Source organism: Etheostoma cragini, chromosome 23 (genome assembly GCF_013103735.1).
Source record: "Etheostoma cragini isolate CJK2018 chromosome 23, CSU_Ecrag_1.0, whole genome shotgun sequence".
NCBI classification, from domain to species: Eukaryota; Metazoa; Chordata; class Actinopteri; order Perciformes; family Percidae; genus Etheostoma; species Etheostoma cragini.
This window is the reverse complement of record NC_048429.1, coordinates 7,272,819-7,292,536: the sequence shown is the minus strand read 5'-3', so window position 1 is coordinate 7,292,536 and position 19,718 is coordinate 7,272,819. Positions and strand designations below refer to the sequence as shown.

The 19,718-nt window shown below is 41.2% G+C and overlaps 1 protein-coding gene across 1 annotated transcript in view; it reads right to left on the bottom strand.

Annotated features, from left to right (window-relative positions):
• Positions 1–19,718, bottom strand: part of tmtc2a (transmembrane O-mannosyltransferase targeting cadherins 2a) — a 52,477-nt gene that overhangs the window by 17,241 nt on the left and 15,518 nt on the right. Inside the window, exons 2-3 of the mRNA XM_034863878.1 lie at positions 11,173–11,788; positions 305–1,139 (exon numbers count right to left, since the gene is read on the bottom strand). Coding sequence (XP_034719769.1) covers positions 305–1,139; positions 11,173–11,788 — 1,451 coding nt within the window. The remainder of the gene's footprint in view (positions 1–304; positions 1,140–11,172; positions 11,789–19,718) is intronic.

The window sequence follows — 19,718 nt, the reverse complement described above, 5'->3', positions numbered from 1 at the left end:
ATGACCACAAATTATCACAAATTTGTAAACAGTGTTGCTAATGTTTTGCATGGAGGAGTAGAAAGTCATATTGTGCATATCTCTGATCCTTAAATGCATTTAAATGTGTGCATTTATTGCTTATGAATCCAACTCATTTGGAAGACGAATACTGCTATTTTCATTCATTGAAAGGTTATACTGCCTTTCTTTAAATCAGATTTGGTGCTTGACAGTTTTTGATACTCCTACGCAGAGGTTTCTGTTTTCTTCATTATTGAGGTTTGATTTCCATCCCTCAGGATAAACGCCGCCCTTCTCTTACCTTTAGCAGGATTCACACTAATCCCAGACTTGTAGAGATTCTCCTCATTGCTCCAGTCACTGTTTCTTTGAACAGTTCTGATTCCATTCAGCAGCACTAGTCCTGTACAGAGACACAACAGTAAGGCCCTGCAGCCTCTAGTCCTCTGTCTGATGTACAAGGTTCTTGCCCCAGCAGCAACCAGTAAACAAAAGCCTATACTGGGGATGTATAGGACCCTCTCTGCAATCACAAAACCTACATAAAAGAATAGGTTTGTGGCTGGAATGAAAGGCAATGTGAGGATGCCTAACGAAAATAGTACTAGGTGTTCAGTAGGGGGCAGGGGCGTCCGTGAAGGGCAGTGGTGGAGTCCAGCTAACCCGTTCAGGGTGGTCTTTGCTGGCCCCTGGTCTGTGTTATGGTTTGCGTCAGGGGCATGGTAACCATTCCCGTTGGTGATTGATTTTCCATAAGTGACACAGGCTTTTCCATTGGTTTCCATGGCTTTAGAGGTGGGGCCACGAAGGCCAAACAAACCCAGGAGGATAAATCCTCCATAAAAGGCAACAGTGTGAAGGTTCCTCCAGTCAGCCAAGGACCTGACCAAGGGCACAGCGTCCATCGACCAATCAAAACTGAGTTTGTCGGGGCAGAGCAGCAGCCAGGCGTTGGCGACTGGCAAGTGGAGGAACGTTAGTGTTCGAGTGAGAAAATGTGGCGAGTCAGCTGCAGGGTTGTCAGAGTTGGAGAAGTTTGGAGGCTTATTGCCCATCCAGTAGAGGCGAGCTGACAGCAGAATCACTCCCCAGGAAGCCAGCACGGCGAGACTCAGCAAAACACTGATGTTTTTTTTCTGAAAGAGCAGAGAGAGAGAGAAAACTTACGCTAAAGGAAAACACCTAAATCAACATCTCAGTCCAGAAGAGCTTAGGCAAAGCCACAATATTTTGATCCAGAGCACCTGAATTTTCATTTCAGAAGGCTATTTTAATACCTGTCAAGTTATGGGTCTGGATCAGAGCAACAGTGGTCCTATAAATGTATTGGTAGTCTCTGTAGAAAACAAGTTATTAAGAAGGATGTTCCAGTATTTCAGTGTGAGCTGTTTGGGGTTTGATTTATAAGGCCACCTTTGAAAAAATAAGCTTTGAAATATATCATTCCACCATCCCATATAGAAAAAGAAACTGTGCAAAGTAATCTCTGGAATGTTTTTGATAGCTGCCTGGGGCATAAACCGCACTCACATACAATTATACATTTTTTTGTAAAGCTAGCATACTTCTTAAAATTAAAATAACCCATAGCCAGAATCAACACAACTCTATTTACAAGAAAATAGGGAAATTTGACATATTCGAACTGGTGAAAGACACACTGGGATTTGGAAAGCTGTGAGCTGTACTGGATGTCACTTTCAGTCAGCAACAATGGGACTGTTTACATCAAGTCTTTTTTTAATGGAATATGTCATTCAAACTGGTGAAAGACAGTTTGGTTTGCAAATAATTTCTAAAATGTTAAGGAGAACGGGGTAAAAACCAAACAAGAGACAAAGAATACCATGCGAAATGAAGATTTTCTTCTACTATTTTTCCATATGTTCGTGAATCACACTCCCCTCAGTTCTGACCTAGTTAAGGTCAACTTTGAAGTAAATTTGAAGCATGAGAGGCTTTCTTTCTAAGTCTCTCCTCATTGCCAGTCAGGATTTCAGTGAGTGTGACTGGTAATCAGCTTAGGACTCATTGTGTTGGTATGTAGATTCTGTTTACATCTCATAAGAGCATTAATTCTGCAGCAGAACACCATTGGGTCCTCTGTCACGCAACACCTTTAAACTCACTATCACACCCCGATTGGTTGTCACTGCAGGGCCATGCTCCATTTATAAACATAGAATCGTGTTAAACTCTTAATGGCTGTATTGATACATATTTGGGAGGAGACGTATAGGACATTTGGTTGGTGACTCTTTAGGAAGATTAGTCTTTGGTGCAAATTCGATTCAAAGCCAGACTCCCCATTCATTTTAGGTTGCTTCACAATGGACTATATAGATGTCTGGAAGTCTACAGTTTGAGTTACAGTTGCATAGACATGACAAGGTTGTGCAAGCACATCCTTAACTTCTTGACCTTTGATCACAGGCTTGTTAAATTACACCAGTGACAGCGGGGAGAGAAACGGGAATGCGTAGCGGTAAGACTGACGGCAGCGATACATCTTCTGTCTGTCAGATGCTCTAAGATTTCTTCAAAACAACATTTTGATATGCTTTCTGAAATCAATTACTGCTTAAATCCTATCAATTGGCGTGTTTTTGCCGGGATTAAGTACATCTGATTTAATTTCTTTCAATGAATACCGATTAAATTAAAATGTCATACAGGCTTATTGACAGAGACAACCTGGCGCGGTCCTGGGTAAAACCCGCTTGTTATTCATATTCCTAACAGAGTTTAACTAATGGGCAAAAAAAAAAGACAAAAGATCATGTGTGATGAGCACAGAGATGCTGCTCACTTCCTAATTTCTGAACCCATTTATTCTATCTGAGCACCAGTACTACTTAATATGAACTCTATTTGAACCTGGTCAGGGGGAATTAGGGCTGTGTGTGTGCACAAACAAATGCATGCCTTCATAATGTAAATGCTGTTTATACTGTGTGGTATTATAGCCCAGGAAAGGAGAAGTTAACATATTAGAAATCAAGTAGATGTCATAGAGTCAGTGATATTAAGCATCAGAGCCTCTATAACTCAAAGTGTTGATCCAGTGTAGCCCTACTTTTATTTTTATCTCTTAAGTGAGTTTACTCTACTACAGCAATAGTTTAGACTCACTGTATAATCTGTTTTAAATGTGTTGCACAATAGACAGATACAAGCTACACAGAGTACAAAGAACAAGCTTTCATTTGTCTCATTAATAAACTTTTGAGAGAGAAATATTCCCTCTTTTACAATGAGTATGTATAAGTATGAGCTTGCGTCTTCTTTCAAGAAGCATGATGGAAAATACAAGTTATCCATAACAAACCCATGTTAGGATTAGAATATGAGGTTTAGCATTGACTCGCGTGACCTATACTGGCTCCAGTTGATTTCTCCACATCTTAAATGGAAAAGCATGTTCTCTCAAGAAGTTGGCTGAGGGAGGAAGTGTAGGTACAGCTTGGTATGGAGAGACACTTGTCGATAGTAAGGCGGAAAAGGGCCAGTTCACGGAGTACAACATTTGGAGAAGCAGTGAGGAAATGAGAGTGGAAAAATTGGATATTGATTTGGATGCTGAAAGGTGGTACACAAAGGATAAGAGAGAGTGCCTTTTACGCAAAAAGGGGGTTGGGGGTGCTTATTGATGGATGAGCGCATATTGCCTGTCAAGGGAGGAAATTGTCTGAGAAATCCAATTCTGCTTGGTATAAGAAGATAAGCCAATTCCAGCAAGAGAGTCATTTGTGGTATTAAGGCAAATGAGCTTTATTTTACCCGTACCCGCCTTGTCTATTTGTAAATCGTTCCTTAATTGACCTCCCGATCAATCACACAACTCAAACTGCTAGAGCGGAGCCTGGAAATGATGGATGACCACACATTCACACACTCAGCAGCAAATAACTTTAGTTTTCTGGCCAACTTAACACACGCATTTGCATGATTTTAGAGCAACAGGTGGATGAATGGCAGGCAATAAGTAAAAGTATTGCTGGTTTTATTTTCTACATTATTAAAGTCTGGTATGACTTTACTTCTCTTATTTGAGTCTTCTGTGGTCAGTTGAAAATAGATCTTAAATAACCTGACCTCCCCCCCCCCCCCTAACAACTAAATTACCTAATCAACTACACCCTTTAATTTCTCTAAAACGCCATTTAAGCTCTATTCTATCTCCTGTTGATTTATTGATTTTTCAAACAATTTCAGCTTACACTGTCTTTCTGTGGTCACAGGAATATTGGCAGGGCACATACTGACTTATACAGTCCTTAAAATGAGCTGATTTTGTGTTTTAGCGTTAATTTACAACTATTTTGATTCTCTAATTGTACATACATTAAGAAAGAACAATGACTCTATGCCTAAAATGAATACAAATGGGCACCTACAGGTATCTATAAATCTGCTCTGGCAAATAAATTTAAAAAACAACTAAATTGTAAACATTTCTTGGACATCTCTAACGGTGCACACCGAGGCCCTGTTTACACATACATGGTTATTTTGAAAAACTGAGACATTTAAACGGAGAATTCGCCTTTAAAAACTAGAGTGGAGATTTTTGAAATCTTTGTTTGCACATTTGCATGTAAACTGAGACAACCGGCGGTTTAGGGAGCCGAGAAAGTGAGGAAGAGAAAACATAGGAAACAATTTGTCGCGGTTGTTGCTATTTTTGTGATTCTGATTGGCTAACGTGGGCTGGTGCTTCTCAGAACACTGCCACCTACAGGTTTGTCATGCTATTAACGGCATGGGTGGCATATGTACACGGGCACGTGTAAACGAGCACTTTCTGACAGCTGTGCACAATGTTGTTTTTTTAAATGTAGAGGCGGAAATGTCCGTTTATGAAAGTAGCTGGCCAAGTGTAAACGTAGCATGAGTCCTGGCAGGAGAAGCACAGGTGCAACTGATCACATTAGCGATGGCCCTGCCACACGGTGTTCCAGTGAGCTCAACACACACAGCACAGACCTAATTAGGGTTAGGAGTCACACCTCTGTTCAACAAGCCCAAGTAAAAATAACAAGAAAGGCATATTCTGCTTCTACACCTCCTTGCAAGCAAAAAGAAGAAAAACATTGTTTATATAAACTCAATGAAAATTGCCATTTACACCAACCTTGTCTGATTTCTTGGCTTCAACCAGAAAACTCAAATTAAGTCAAATTCAAGCATTTATGTATAAATGCCTTTTCCCATGTTAATGGCCATTTGAACTGATGCTACTGGTGCTAATACAAAGTCCGGCAAAAAAAAAAGAATCGTATGGAAAGTTACTCCGGACTGAAATCCAAACGCAGTAAACCAGAATAGCTAATCCAGGGTGTTACTTTCTGGATTTACTTTAAGTTTTCTTCTAATATCCCTGTTTTCAGCTTTACTGCTGTCTAACTTCAATTCCTGGGAACATGTTCTAGCTATGATTGAGTGGCCTTCATGCGATTTGTGTGGATCCATGGAGAACAGCTGGCATAATCCACAGCCAACTGTCAAACGCAACATCCCGCGTGCTCAAAGCCCTTGAAACCTTCCACATATCTCCTCCACTTTGGATTCTCATTTGGAAATTCAACGTCAATTTCTGTGGTTTCCCCTTTCAGCTTATTATCCACTTTTTTGCGAATTAACCCTTCTTTCGTTCCCTCCGTCTCTCTCTTTCCACACATAAACATGCAGTATTAAACTCCCTTCATCTTTTAACGGTGCCATTCAATATTAGCTCTGGTTTTATTAATCCCAGAAGTGTGTGGTCAGCCTGTTGACAATGTAGCGTGCAGAGTGTTTAAAACATATCTGAAGAAACAGCGGGATACGGCTGACTTGCATATGGGCACTGTTTAAAGCGGCTGTGGACTGACGCAGGACAGCAGGGGATCAATCTTTTGGACATTTCTAGTTAAAGTCATGTCCAATTTAAACGGTTCATAACTCTTTCCAGTACACTGGGCTGATCTTGCATGCAAAATCTATTTAAGAAAATGTTGGTAATTACAATAACCGTAGATTTAGTGGATCATTTTGGAATGAAATCTTGCATTAAAGTTGAGGTGGAAGCTACATCATCCTACTGTGAAGCAATTCTTTCTCAGTGACATGTGCATGGAAAGGCCTTCAAAGTTCTGGACATACTGTATTTACGCAACACACATCCAGCAGCACTCACATTTGATGCATTACCAGTGACATGCTTAATTGTGATGAAAGGTACAACGAGGCATGCAGTCGGCTCTCTGATGTGTTCTAGATTCTGCTGACTTGGCTCAAGTCACCCAAGTCATCAGACAGCAGCATTGGCTGGCATTGAGAGGGCTGACTTTGATAGAGTGACCTAATTACCCCATAGTACTCTCCATGAAAGCCCTGCTGCTGCTGGAGCAGAGACCTGTAATGAGACGGGTCACAGGTCGAGGTCTCGCGTGCTGTCTGCCAAGACAGCTGATAAAAGCAGCGGGTGCCGGCAGTGTTAACTGGACACTAAAAGAGCTTCCTGTCTGAGTAATATAGGGACATCCGTGTGAAAGGCAATAAGCTTGACGTAATGTCATGCATCTGATTTAGCTTTGTTGGCTTTGTTGTAGTTACTTGACGGACATTCATCGATTATTTGTGCTATTGGAGATCATTATGAACATCTTAAACACTCAGTCCAAGTACAAAAATACAATGGGCCTCATGCAAGAACCACTTACACAAACAGATGTGTTCTTAATTGGCATGTAGTGAAGTGATTTGAGGCCCCATTTACACGTTACTTCAAATGTCTTGTGTCCGGATAAAATCCGCAATGGGAATAGAGCCCGACCGATAAAAGATTTTTAAGGCTAATACCGATACAAATATTTGGTTATTTAAAAATCCGATATTTATATATATTGTTTTAAAATCCAGAAACGCGTAACAATACAAACAGATTTTTCTAACATGCACCTGAAGCTGAAGATTGAATGAGAATTAGGCCGCAAGGAAAATGACATGAAAATAACAATGCTGCTGTCTGGTGACTTGCTGTAACTAACATGTTAGTAGCATGTTAGTTACAACAATTAACACTTAGCAACAACTATGTATAGTCAACCACATAAAAGAACCCAATTATGGACTGTAATAAGTTAAATTGAGCTATTCAAAACAAGTTTGTGCAGTTAAGATGGTTTGCTGAATCTGCCTTTTTTGTGTAAGAAAAGTTTGGCATTAAAAAAAGTAATTGTACTTTTGGCATTGTATAACCATGAACGCAAGTTAAATAAAGAGCGTGCAGCAGAGATTTCAACAGGGGGCGTAGTCTCATATCCGAATGCCTTTGCTACATGGAAATTTGGCATTAAGAAAACACAAAGGTGTGAAGTATGGAGAATTAGGGCGAGCGAGATAAAGTCCTCACATATAATCCAGCCTTTGAACTACTGTATTAAATGTCACACCTTTGATTCAGAGTTTTTATCGCAGGGTATAATCACTGACATCTTTGTTGTTTCACGGTTTACCTCAAGCTTAGCAAAGAGATCTGACCTTCGCTAATACCAACAAAAGCAAACTATATCCCTGGACCTCGTCTTCTCTTTTATCAACTTGTTTGTTTTAGCCATTGACAAAGTAAGAGTGGAAAGAACAAAGACAAAATGATTTGATCTTAGCATATCCTCATTGTGCCTTCTCGATAGGCTGCTGTGCCTATCCTGCACCTTCCTTTGTCTCCATCTATCACTTTCTATCTCTCCTTCCGCCCTACCTTGTCTCATTTTCCAATCTCATCTCAGTGATTAGGGAGTTAATAGGATGAGAAATGGAGTGCTGGCCAAAGTGCATCTGTCCCCTCCGCTACACTGCAGCTGATTTGCATTTCCTTATTGTTGGTGGCTGCTGATAGCCAGTGGTGGGACAATGTGATGTGGAGGATTTTTCAGTCTTTTGCTTTATTGTGAAAGAAATGGAACATTTTTGGATTGAATCACGCATCCGCATTGTTCTCTGCCAAAAAATCTTTGCAACCTCTCCATCTTCCGTCTTATTTAATGGCTGCTGACTCTGTCTCAGTGGCTGTGATACAGATGCCAAGTCCTCCAATAGGTGAGAAAGACCAAGAACAGATAAAGAAAAGGAAGTGAGGGCATAGTTTCCCTCTCCCTTTGCTTACTCTCTCTCGGTATCACTCTCCCCTCTGTGTTCCCTTGCGTCGCGAGACGTCTGGCTCATAATTGAGGAAACGACTGCCCCCGTGGCTGGCCCCGGCAAGTAACGAGCTTCCCACCAAGATAACTGTGACCGGGGCAAAAAGAGGAGGGCATTGCCAGAGTGATAAACGAGCCAGATGTACTGGAGGTGGCGGTGGGGCGCTGGGGGTTGGCACCAGGAGCTGACGGGCGGGCACAGAGATGCTGGCCAGGGCTATTGTGTCTGGGAAGAGAGGTGGAGGCAACTGATGATATCCCAGCCCTCCTGTTGGATAAATTCAAAGGGAAATGGGATTTTTCATAACGGCTTATGACAAGCGCTGAGGGTGATGCAATCTTTCAGACCGTAATGCAACCGAATGGAACAGCCATTATTTATTCATGGGCAGGCAAAAAAAGCTGTGACGACGGATTATAGCATACATATTGTATATACATTTACAACATTTTAAGAAGTTTTGAAATTTCTCATTAGATTTCTTGTCAATATTTCTTTCTATTTCACAATTTTAGGTTGAGACTAGGATGGGTGGGTGATTCAACACTTATCAACTCTTCAATCCCACTGACTCACCTGTTTGTCAGTCACGACAAACTCATACTGTGCAGCCAATGCAAGGCAATTCATTTAAATTCCAATATGTCATATTTAACAAAAGTTAGGCCCTGAATCATGTTTTAGTTTAGAACTGGTATTCTTCCTCTGGCCATTGAGGGTGTCAGATTCCAACATATTCAGTAGGAAAACAAATTGATTTGAAGTGGGAAATAAGCCATTTTTCTTTGTACTCGTGATTATATAATTATACAGTATATCTGCAAAAGAGTTGCATCCTGCTTTCTAGATGCTCCAATATGATTTAGCAGCTTTAATAAATTAATGGGCACATTGAACATGTGTTGTTTGGCACCTGTTCAAAGGTCCAGCAGTTGTGACACACACACCCACACACACACACACACACACACACACACACACTTTTCTTCTCAGAGCACTGAGAAGAAAAAACATTGCTCCCTCTCTCTCAGCTCTCTTATTTCTCTGGACCGCTCACCGCAGGCCCTCTAATAACAGTTGCGGGTTATCTTTCTGCCAGAAACGTCTACTGGAGAAGCTGCCCCACAGGTATGGTAAAGCCTTACACACTTGAAGGTAAAACATGTTTTCATTCGCAGGCTTGCTGCGTAAATAGGATAGTCACGCTGAAGTTTGCAATGCGCTGCAGTTTGTACACACCAGAAGGTTTCACAGGACGTTTGTGATATATTCTACAAGGATACAAACCATGCAACAAACAGAGGTATTTATAGCTGTTTCCTCAAGAAAAAAACAACTATAAAAAGATTCCCGTGCACGCACACACACACCATTTAGTACCAGACTGTCCTTGCTCAGTAAACCCAAGGGGACTTTTTATTACGCTAGTTATGCATTTTATGAGAGCCATCATGTTGGCTAAGGAGCAGTTTCTCTAATCAAATGTCCTATGAGAGGAGCTTTTTTTCAGTCAAATACTGATCCCCTTTAATCAGATGAGTCACTGCGACAAGGTTGTCCTTCTCAGATAACTGGAGTTTGAAGGGTAAAATGGAGTCCTGTTGAGTTCTTCTTGCAGAGAAAGCATGGGCTGTGGTCGAATAGTCTTTTTTGCTTTGGAAGGTTTCCAACTGAGAGAAATGACCAAAAGTAGTATCTTACTGGCAGTCACAATCAGAGTTGGTCCAATGCTTCTTTTATTATCTCCCTGACGGCACTATACTTTAAAACAGAAAAAAAGATAATGCCATGCCCATATTTCCTGGCTGCAGCAACATTTTAAGCAACACATCAATATGCCATCCACGGAAACAAACAATATGCCTGTCTGCTGAAATTTTAGAAATATTTTCATACAATTAAAGTAGTTGGGATTCATGTTGATAAATCTGTGGACATGAGCCTGCATGAAACAACACTGCAAGAACGCATATAGGGCAAAATATCTAAAATACGCTTTAAGTAGTCCTTCTCAAATTGTTGTATTTCACCACATCAGACCCACTTCAATAACATCATTAACTTATTACCTTTGGAACGCTCTCCAGTTGGACCTAATATCTGAGGACACTGTGGACAATTTTGAAGAGCAGATAAAAACCAATCTGTTTAGACTTGTTATAGTTTTTAGCTTCATGTCTGCATTTTAAGTCTTTTGTTTGGTTTTAAACTTGCTATAGTTTTTTCTGTTGTGAAGCAGCTTGTGACATTTGCTGTTGAAGGGTGCTGTACAAATAAACATATTATTATTCTTATAATTCCTATTATCCGGCATCACATAATTACATTGCCAAGTGTAAATGCAGTAGGATTATCTTTGTACCGGGTTTATCTTATCCTATGTCTTATATCCATGAATTTTACTTCACATCTTTTCTTGACCTTGTGATGTTTTCCATCAGGGTAAAGGAAAAGTGTTTAGGAAAAGACATTTGAAAATTTGACTGCAGCCGTGGTGTGTGTATATGTTTGGACATTTGTGTATGTTTGGACAGCTTCCTCAAAAAACTCACCCCGAAAATAGCTTTTCCTGTGCAATGGCTCTTTACCCCAAAACAAGCACAAACACACATAATGAGGCTGAGATCCTAATCTAAATCTCGTTGCATTAATGTGTATCTATTTACTCCAACGAACGGAAGTTGGTGGCAATGTTGCGAGGAAGTGGAAAACTTCCCCTGTGCGTATAGTTTCTTCCTGTTTAGCAGATGACAAATGAGAATAGCTTTTTCATGCACCAACTGTGCACTTTGCACCAGCTAACAGCTTTCCTAATTACACTCCTAATGAAAAGCAAACAGCACGCACATACAAAACTTAATCCATCATACAGGAACCATTACAAGCTGGCTGGATGAGGTATGCCTCTGAGGGAAGGAAGAGGAAACTGGTAGAGACGCCAAGAGCCATTGAACACACCATGCCCTACGGCATGCATTCCTTTACCTTTCCAAGCAGGAGAAGAAGCGCCTGGCGAAACCGGAGTCTCTGGAACACGAAAAGGTCGTAGACAGCCGACACTGCCAGCACCGTCACCCCCTGCTCCTTCCACAGCATACTGGCTGCTGCACACCACAGGCAGCCCAGCATCCAGCCCCAGCACCGGGTGACCGAGCTGCCACCAAATCGCCCGGCCTGAAAAGTCCCACGTGGGTCCCTACGAAGTCCACAGTGTCTCATATAACAGAGAAGAGACAGCAAAAAAAACAAAGCAGCACCAACGTCCGCCCTCCCAACCACACCAGCCACTGCTTCAGTGTGAACAGGGTGAGAAGCAAAAAGAAGGCCAGCCAGAACGCTCCAAAGACCTCCACCCAGAAGTGGGCGACTGAAGGCCGTGAAGAGGGCGGTGACAAGCCCGTGCAGCACAACGTTCAGCAGGTGGTAGCCCCAGGGACGCAGGGCATGCAGGGTGTAGTTGAGGCGGAAGGAGAGGGTGCAGAGCGGGCGGTAGGACTTGTGGCTGCCACTGTGCGTGAGCAGGGTGCCCCAGAAGTCGTCAAACAAGATGTTGGTCCACGGAGTCTCAGGAAGAAGGTCCTGGTTGGTCTTGATGGCTCGGCTTAAGGAGCAGAAGAAAAAAACATTTCATCAATGTAATCATTTTATTGTTTTGGATCATTTTTCTTACAGTAAATTTGTGGGCCATAAACCCAAAACAATGAACAAAAAGTCGTCATTGGGAACTGCAGAGTTGGCTCTTACGTCACAATGAGTGAAGTAGTCACGTGAATGATTTTTAATAACATACATATTTTTGCAATTAACCTCTATATAAAATATATATGGCAGCTTTAAGCTCAATAAAAAACATTGTATTATGAAACTAAGTAATTTGACATGAGTGTGAATAAATCATTTATTTTTATAGGCTTTTTTGGACACACGCATTACAACATGTGCCCATATGGAATAATATGTTTTCCCCAATTCTGACAATCAAATCATAATCAAAATCACATGTGTGCATTGTTGCTCTCTCTCACTCACACAGCATATACATATGTCACAGACACACACACGCACACGCACAGTTTCTTTCACACCTCCGAGGCTGCTGTGGATTCTCATAATTAGCAGATCATTACTGGGGACACGAGCGTCAGTTGTGTACCATCACAACCTGCAACAAATGAGGTTCACCACAAGGATTAAGAGTGATGAACAGCAGTTACAACAACTCAGAGTTGAATGGGATAATCTCCTACAAGACTAGTATTATGAATAAAAAACATTTAAAAATCTGAATTTTGATGGGAGATAATAGTAACTTGATGCAAAGTCAGCTGGTGGCTTTTGAAGAAGGCCTTCATAAAAACGACACTCTGCTGTAGACAATGCCAACTAACGAGTACCAAGCTGACTCATGTACTCAAGTAAACAAAGAAAATCTTATTTCAAATCCTCTTTATAGTCAATGTAAACATAATTATTAAAGAAACTTTTAATGAAAGGGAAACCATGCCTTATGTCCTCTGAGGACAACCACAACACATGCAGATATTTGTACCAGGACACAGGTTTGCAGATTGCAACAACCTATGGTTATTATTAATGAATTTCCAAGATTTGATCACGCTGGGCTAATGGCAATATTCTTTCTCAGGGCTTGATTACAATCAGCGCTGTTTTTGTGCTTGTGAGAGGGACAACGACAGGGGGGCCGGCCGAGGACTTCCTTTGTCTGGAGACTGTAACTTAGTGCTGAGTGCATAAAGAAGAGGGAGGGAGAGATTGGGCTGCCTGCCCCCACCCAGCATGAGGGCAGGAAAGGTGAAACTGAAAGATTGACAATGAGGAAAAAAAGCAGAAGAATCCGGTGTCAAAGCGAGAATTGCTCTTGGTGTTAATCCTAATTTAAATGTTTGGTTTTCTCCTTCAATAGCCCTGTCATCGCGTGAGCTGTAGTAAATTCCTTCATTTCCCAGGATTGTTCTCCATCTGGGAAAGGCAAGGGGTTGTTTCTCAGGCTCTGAGTCGCAACAAGCCAAAGTAGAACTCTCCCTTGTCTGATATTTCTAAGGACTCAAAGCATTACATCATCCAGTTTACAAATCTTTTTTGTCCTGAAGTTCCACAGTAAGCTATTAATCATAAAACAGTTTACAGTTCCAGTGCGGAGTATGATAAGATAGCAGGAGGGCTCGGGATATAAGAACAATAAAAATGTCTTGAAATGTAATGATTATTAACATTGAAAGTTTTAGTAATGCTATATTTACATTAATGTCCTTGGAGACAATCTCACATTACTAAACAGACTATGTGATTTCCCTTAAAATTCACATAAAGGATTGAAAGAGAATAAATAGCATGTCCACCAAAACCTACAATTCTGGCCATGTTTTTTTCCCATTTTACTGTCCCCTCAGGCAATAACAGCACACTATCAAATCCAAACATGGCTAGATTCACCCCCACCCAGCGCCCTTGAGTCCCTTGGCATGCCTCGGATCTCAATACTCTCTGGTAATAAATAATTTAAATATTCAAATCAGCGTCAACCGCTCATCTCCCCTCCCTGCCTGGCATTGGAGGATAAAATGAAAGCAATGGCCATGATGGTTTGGGCATTGGTTGAAAGTACTGGATGTGTGTGTTTGGAATAAATAGCTACATGCAAGGTGTCTGTCTTTGTGTTTGTGAGTGTGTGCACGTGTGTGTGTGTGTGTGTGTGTGTGACAGCAAAGGCTGCTCTGACGGCTTCATTGAGACCTGCCGCTGCAGCGGTGCAGATAGAGTGGTCTCCCGTAGTGATTGCTCTTACAGAGGGGAGTCTTTTGTATTCAGCCACCGTATGTGGGGCAGGCAGGCTGTGGAGCACTCTATTCACAATCCTCAAAGTACAGGACGGGCTTGGTCTTTTCAATTTTCTTCTTCTTTTTTTGTGGGGGGAGGTAAAGTCGGAGGGATTTCCATCAAATGCTGAAAGGAGACATTTTTTAAGGTCCATTTGTAATGGGGTGAGGTCTTCTTTCACCTGCCACTTCTTTTAGTGAAGAGAAAATTGGCTGTCTCTCAGTGTTTGTGTGTGTGTGTCTTTTCAATATGCAAATGAAGCACTCCACCACCTCCTCAACAACAGTGATCTCACCACCAGTGATTTGCTTTTCCATGTGCTGTGGCTGCCTACAGACTCCCACTTGGTTTCTTGTAGGGACTGTAGGCAAATATACATTTAAATATGCAAAATATAAGGAACTGACTGATCTGTACACCGATTAGGGGAAGTAAAAGCCAATATTCCTTTTTTATACCTCTTCACTCCCAAAGGAAGAGATGTGGACAAAGAGAGGAAGAGGTTGTTCTTTTAAAGATAAAAATCGTTGCTGCCCCCAAAAATTCAGTCAAAGTGGAGCAGAATCTACCAGAAGATATCCCATTCCAGCTATCAAAAGAGTTGGCCCGTGGAATAAAATACATAGATTTGTCCTCCTCTGTATAAATTCATGTAACTGAGGGGATGATTATTTTCTACCTACAATAATGTTAATGTTAATCGGGTTATCAGCAGGTGTATGCATGTAAGTGAATACTTCTTTAGTTTCATTACTCAAAATTATCTTAATATCCAAAAGTGCTCTGTAGAGTTTTCTTGTACACAAAGTTGTGTTAACAACAGAAAACTGCATTGCATTGCATGTATTCTTAAGGCCAAACAACATGTTAAATGCATTTTTTTTCTCATAAAACATTGGCAAAGACAATTTTTTTTCTCCAAAAATGTAAATTGACCATTTTTGACTGCTTGCTAGTATTTCTCTACACTGCCGTTGTTTGTCGGATTTCTACGTTTCGTTAGCACCCCCAACGGTCGATCAGAAGAATATTACGAAAGCGGCGACAGGAATGAGCGTCACATCGCCAATGTTCTCATAAATACATTGCTATACATACAGTTTGGCAACGAGTGGTTAAAATCGCCACATGGTGCCTTTAAAAAAAAAAAAAACACTATATTATATGAATGTAAGTTCCTTACAAGCAGACCAACGCATATGAACACAGTAATGTAAGCTATACAGGCTATCCCAAACAACTATTCCTAACCAATATCAACATTTACTATGAAAATGTAATCACACTGCATCCTATGAAAAGAGTTGTTTTTGTAATTGCATCCTTGTAAAGTTCAGTTTACAGATTTCAGGTATGCAAAACTACACACTGCACTGCATTACAGTACATTACTCTCTCCCACTCTCTGTTGCCTGAGTCAATGATAGTGTGCTCTATTAACGAACAGCAATATTAAGTGCGTTGCAAAACAAAGCACTTGAGTCTGTTTTAAATATTTGGGCTCTCGTCCTGCCTGTCTGCAGCATGAGCACTGGCCGGCCTCCTCCGCTCTAATAAACATCTGCAGAATAAACTGCCTTCACTTAACGCAATCAGGACTGGCTGAAATACAACCATTTGTAGCAGAGTGCATCCTCCCGCTCCTCGCCTGCTGTAATGAGATGGATTAGGCAATCATCATGAAACCAGTGCTCTTGATGGATACTGGCCTGGGCAATATTTAATGTATCATCACCTCTTTGTTAATTTTCCCTTTTTTCCTCTTCCATTTGCTGCAATTATGTCTTTCTTTCTTTCCAACCACCATTCTTTTATCTTGATTTCTAGAATTTATAAAGGTTATATCATTTCATCCATCCATCCATCTTATTAACATAACCATTGCTTTCTTCCTTTCTGCTCTTTCATCATTTTTATCTGTCCTTCCTTAATAATGTAACTCCTTCAGTCTGCTGTGGTATCCATCCCTTTTCAGTGCCCCTTGTCTGGCCAAGATCTATTAAATTTCTATCTCCTTACTAAGCTATCTGATTTCTAATTAAGCACACCAACAGAGAGCTGCGGCAGACAGGCCTATTTACACAAGGCTAATCCTGGGCTGGCGCACCGCTGAAGTAAACACACCACTGATGCTGCTAGCTTTCTGTGGGACTAAGAGGAACGCACATGATTAAGATTGGGAGACGAGAAATGCTCCGTACTGAAAGGGCCAAACAAATCCATATCACAGTGGCATTGTGGAAAATGTGTTGGGGTTAAAGGGCCATACACATTAACTCCAACATCCTCAGTTTGATTCCAAAGAACCTTTTGTTGCATATCATCCCTCAGTCAATTCAAGGGGCTTTGATTAGTCTCTCTCTCTCTCTCTCTCTCTCTCTCTCTCTCTCTCTCTCTCTCTCTCTCTCTCTCTCTACCCCTAATGTTGGCTTTACTGTTACTATCAATACAATGTACAGCAAAAATAGTAAGACAACAGTGAATCAAGTGAAGTCAATATCAAGCAAGATCACCAAACACTCTTTGGTTACAGCTTCCCAATGTGAGGATTTGCCAGTTTTCTATGTCTTATATCATATCTAAGTAAATATATTTAATGTTTGGACTGTTGGTCAGACCAAATAAGGCATTTGACAACTTCACTTTGGGCCTTAGAATTTTTTGATGGACACTGTTTGACTGTTTTGACATTGTCTAACCCAAAAAAAGATACAGAAGTAGACTAATTCAGTAACATAACGGATAATACGTTATTTAAAGCTATCCATCAGTAGATTCCCTCTACCCGTGCTAATCTGTAAATCAATTATACTTCCAATGACTCGTCATGATTAAGTCAATAACTAAATGTTTGATAATTTACTGACATTGATTTTAGACACCAAGTTTTTTCTGACTTCTCAAAATGATTTGCATTGGAAAGAAAGAATCACATCAAGTATCAATTATTGATTTCATCGTCATCATTTAGATTCCGTCTCACGAGCCATAGCAGGGGGATAAGGGGTGGTGTATTAAGAGGGATGGAGAGAGTGCTTGTGTGGGTGGAGGTCAGGGTCCAGATCACCTCTGCGTTAATCCAACTCTAACAGGATTAGAACATGATCATAGAGTGCATAGAGTTTCTGAGACATGCACTGGGGATCGGGGTTAACAAGTAATCTGATTTAAAGATTGTGTGTATATGCCTAAAAGGCTCCAGACACACACTCTGCACATGTAGAATGACACGATATGTAATCTATATGTAATTCCATGTGGTGTTGGAGTTGGAAGGAACACACTGTTCATGGCTTTGTTCCCAGTGAACGCCACAGCTGGTTGAGGAATAAAAATCCCATAAATTTCAGCTCAATGGTCACTGCACTGGGGGAGCATATTGTACAGCACCGCATGAGGCAACTGAACACATGGAGATGGCTATCTCATCTTTAAAAAAAACAAATTGTATCCTGGATGTCCCTACCAATCCATCACAGTGCGAGGTTGAACGATCATGAGTAAAGCCGTTATGCTCACTGGCTGGGCCTGAGTGATTCATCCATTGGCTGATCATCAGCTGCTATAATCCGGCCAATATACAGCCACAGCATGGTGGCATGCAATGAGGAGATGGTGATGAGGATGGAAGAGTAAGATGAGCTCTGGCTTTATGAGTTCATGTCCTCATCCATAATCTTCCTACCTTTCTTCTCCTCACTACATGTGATGCTGCAGACACATAATCTATACAGACATTAATCAAATATTTACTTAATTTATCCACTTTGTGTATATGTTTAGTTTGCATATCTGTAGGCTGAAAGGATCAGGAAGTGAGAATTAAGGGTGTGTTCAAACATTGCACGTCAGCGGCACCACCGACAGAACAATAACCCGACCAGAAGTGGCAACGCTGCTTTCCCACGCCACACTGGCACGAATATGGAAGGAGAGGAAAAATGCATAAATGTCCAGATAGCATTCATTAAACTCATACTCCCAGTGGCCTAGTTGTGAAAGATTTATGCTCAGCGTTGCAGAGGCTCTTTCTCTTTCTTTTTTTTTTTACTGCCGAAGACAAAATTTGACATTAAGTTGACAGATATTATGCCGAACTCAGATGGTATTATTTGTTTCTTTCCATCATTTGTAATGTATGGACAGTGATAAACTGCTGCTGAATGGTGTTCAACATAGCTGGGCGCTGATGACATGAAAAAAAGAGTTAAGCAACTTCCAAGATTTGTATCTTTTTATACATTTGTGAAAATAAATCTGAGACACATAGGATACAACTTACTCTGTATTCAAGGCGCTAACCTACATTTTATCTCTTTTACTCAGTTCACTGGATCTGTCTTTTCATTGATTAAAAACAGGCCATCCTGCAGCTCCCAACCTTTTTCCCAAGAGTGCAAAATAACCAGCCAGAAGTGTGATGAAATAAAAAGGCCAGTTAAATGATTTATTTTTAACTCTTAATGAAGACACTAGCATGAAATCCCCGCAAACTCCACAAAGCCGTCTATTTGAAACAGTGTATTTTCTTCTAAACAGATGCAGGTAACACTGCAAAGTTTTTTTTTTTGTGTTGCTCACAGATCCAAAGGCGACAATTACCATACTAAGTAATACATTTAGTGAATTTAATTGCCAAGATCAAGAACACACTTCTGGAGAATTACTCCTCATCACTAAAGTCCAGCTGTTGTGGCAAGCCGAGCTCAACAGTCAACTCATTCCTGATTAAAATAAAGTCTCCTCCACATTCTCAGTCTGTCCACGCAGCCAATCAGGAGAAACAGATTCCTTCCGGGGGCTCTCGGCTTCAAAGTGGCTGAAAACGTCTGAGCTAAGCATCAGGAAGTTGTCTGTCTGTCCTCTGTCAGGTCAAGGACTCGCTTTCATGTCGTGAAGTCGGTTTCCTGATTGGCAGAACAACAACTCTAAAATAGGCCAGGGTCAACTCATTGTACTTAGTGTAATGTGAATTAAATAGACTATGACTTAAAAATATATACTAATTGATAAATAACTCAAATTAATGCCAAATTATGCTCCGTAAAATTGTCATACCCACAACCTCTGTTTCAGGATATTACTTTGAAAAGCATGGGCTGAGAGCTGATAGTGCCATGGGTAAATGGAGAGAACACCTCCCTAGGGAGGCGCCCAGGAGGCATCCTTACCAGATGCCCGAACCACCTCAACTGGCTCCTTTCGACGCGAAGAAGCAGCAGCTTTACTCCGAGCTCCTCTCAGATGACTGTGCTTCTCACCCTGTCTCTAAGGGAGACGCCAGCCACCCTCCTGAGGAAACCCATTTTGGCCGCTTGTACCCTGGATCTCGTTCTTTCGGTCATGACCCAGCCTTCATGACCATAGGTGAGGGTAGGAACGAAAATTGCCCGGTAGATTGAAAGCTTCTGGCTCAGCTCCCTTTTTGTCACAACGGTGCAATAAACAGAATGTAATACCACACCGGCTGCTCCGATTCTCCGACCAATCTCACCCTCCAAGACCCCAAGGTATTTAAACTCCTTCACTTGGGGTAAGGACTCACTCCCTACCTGAAGAAAGCACTCCATTGGTTTCCTGCTGAAAACCATGGCCTCAGATTTAGAGGTGCTGATCCTCAGCTTTAAAATCGGAAAGCAAAAAACTCAAACGGCCATTTGCGTGTTTATCCTCTCGGGTACGGGAAAAGCAAA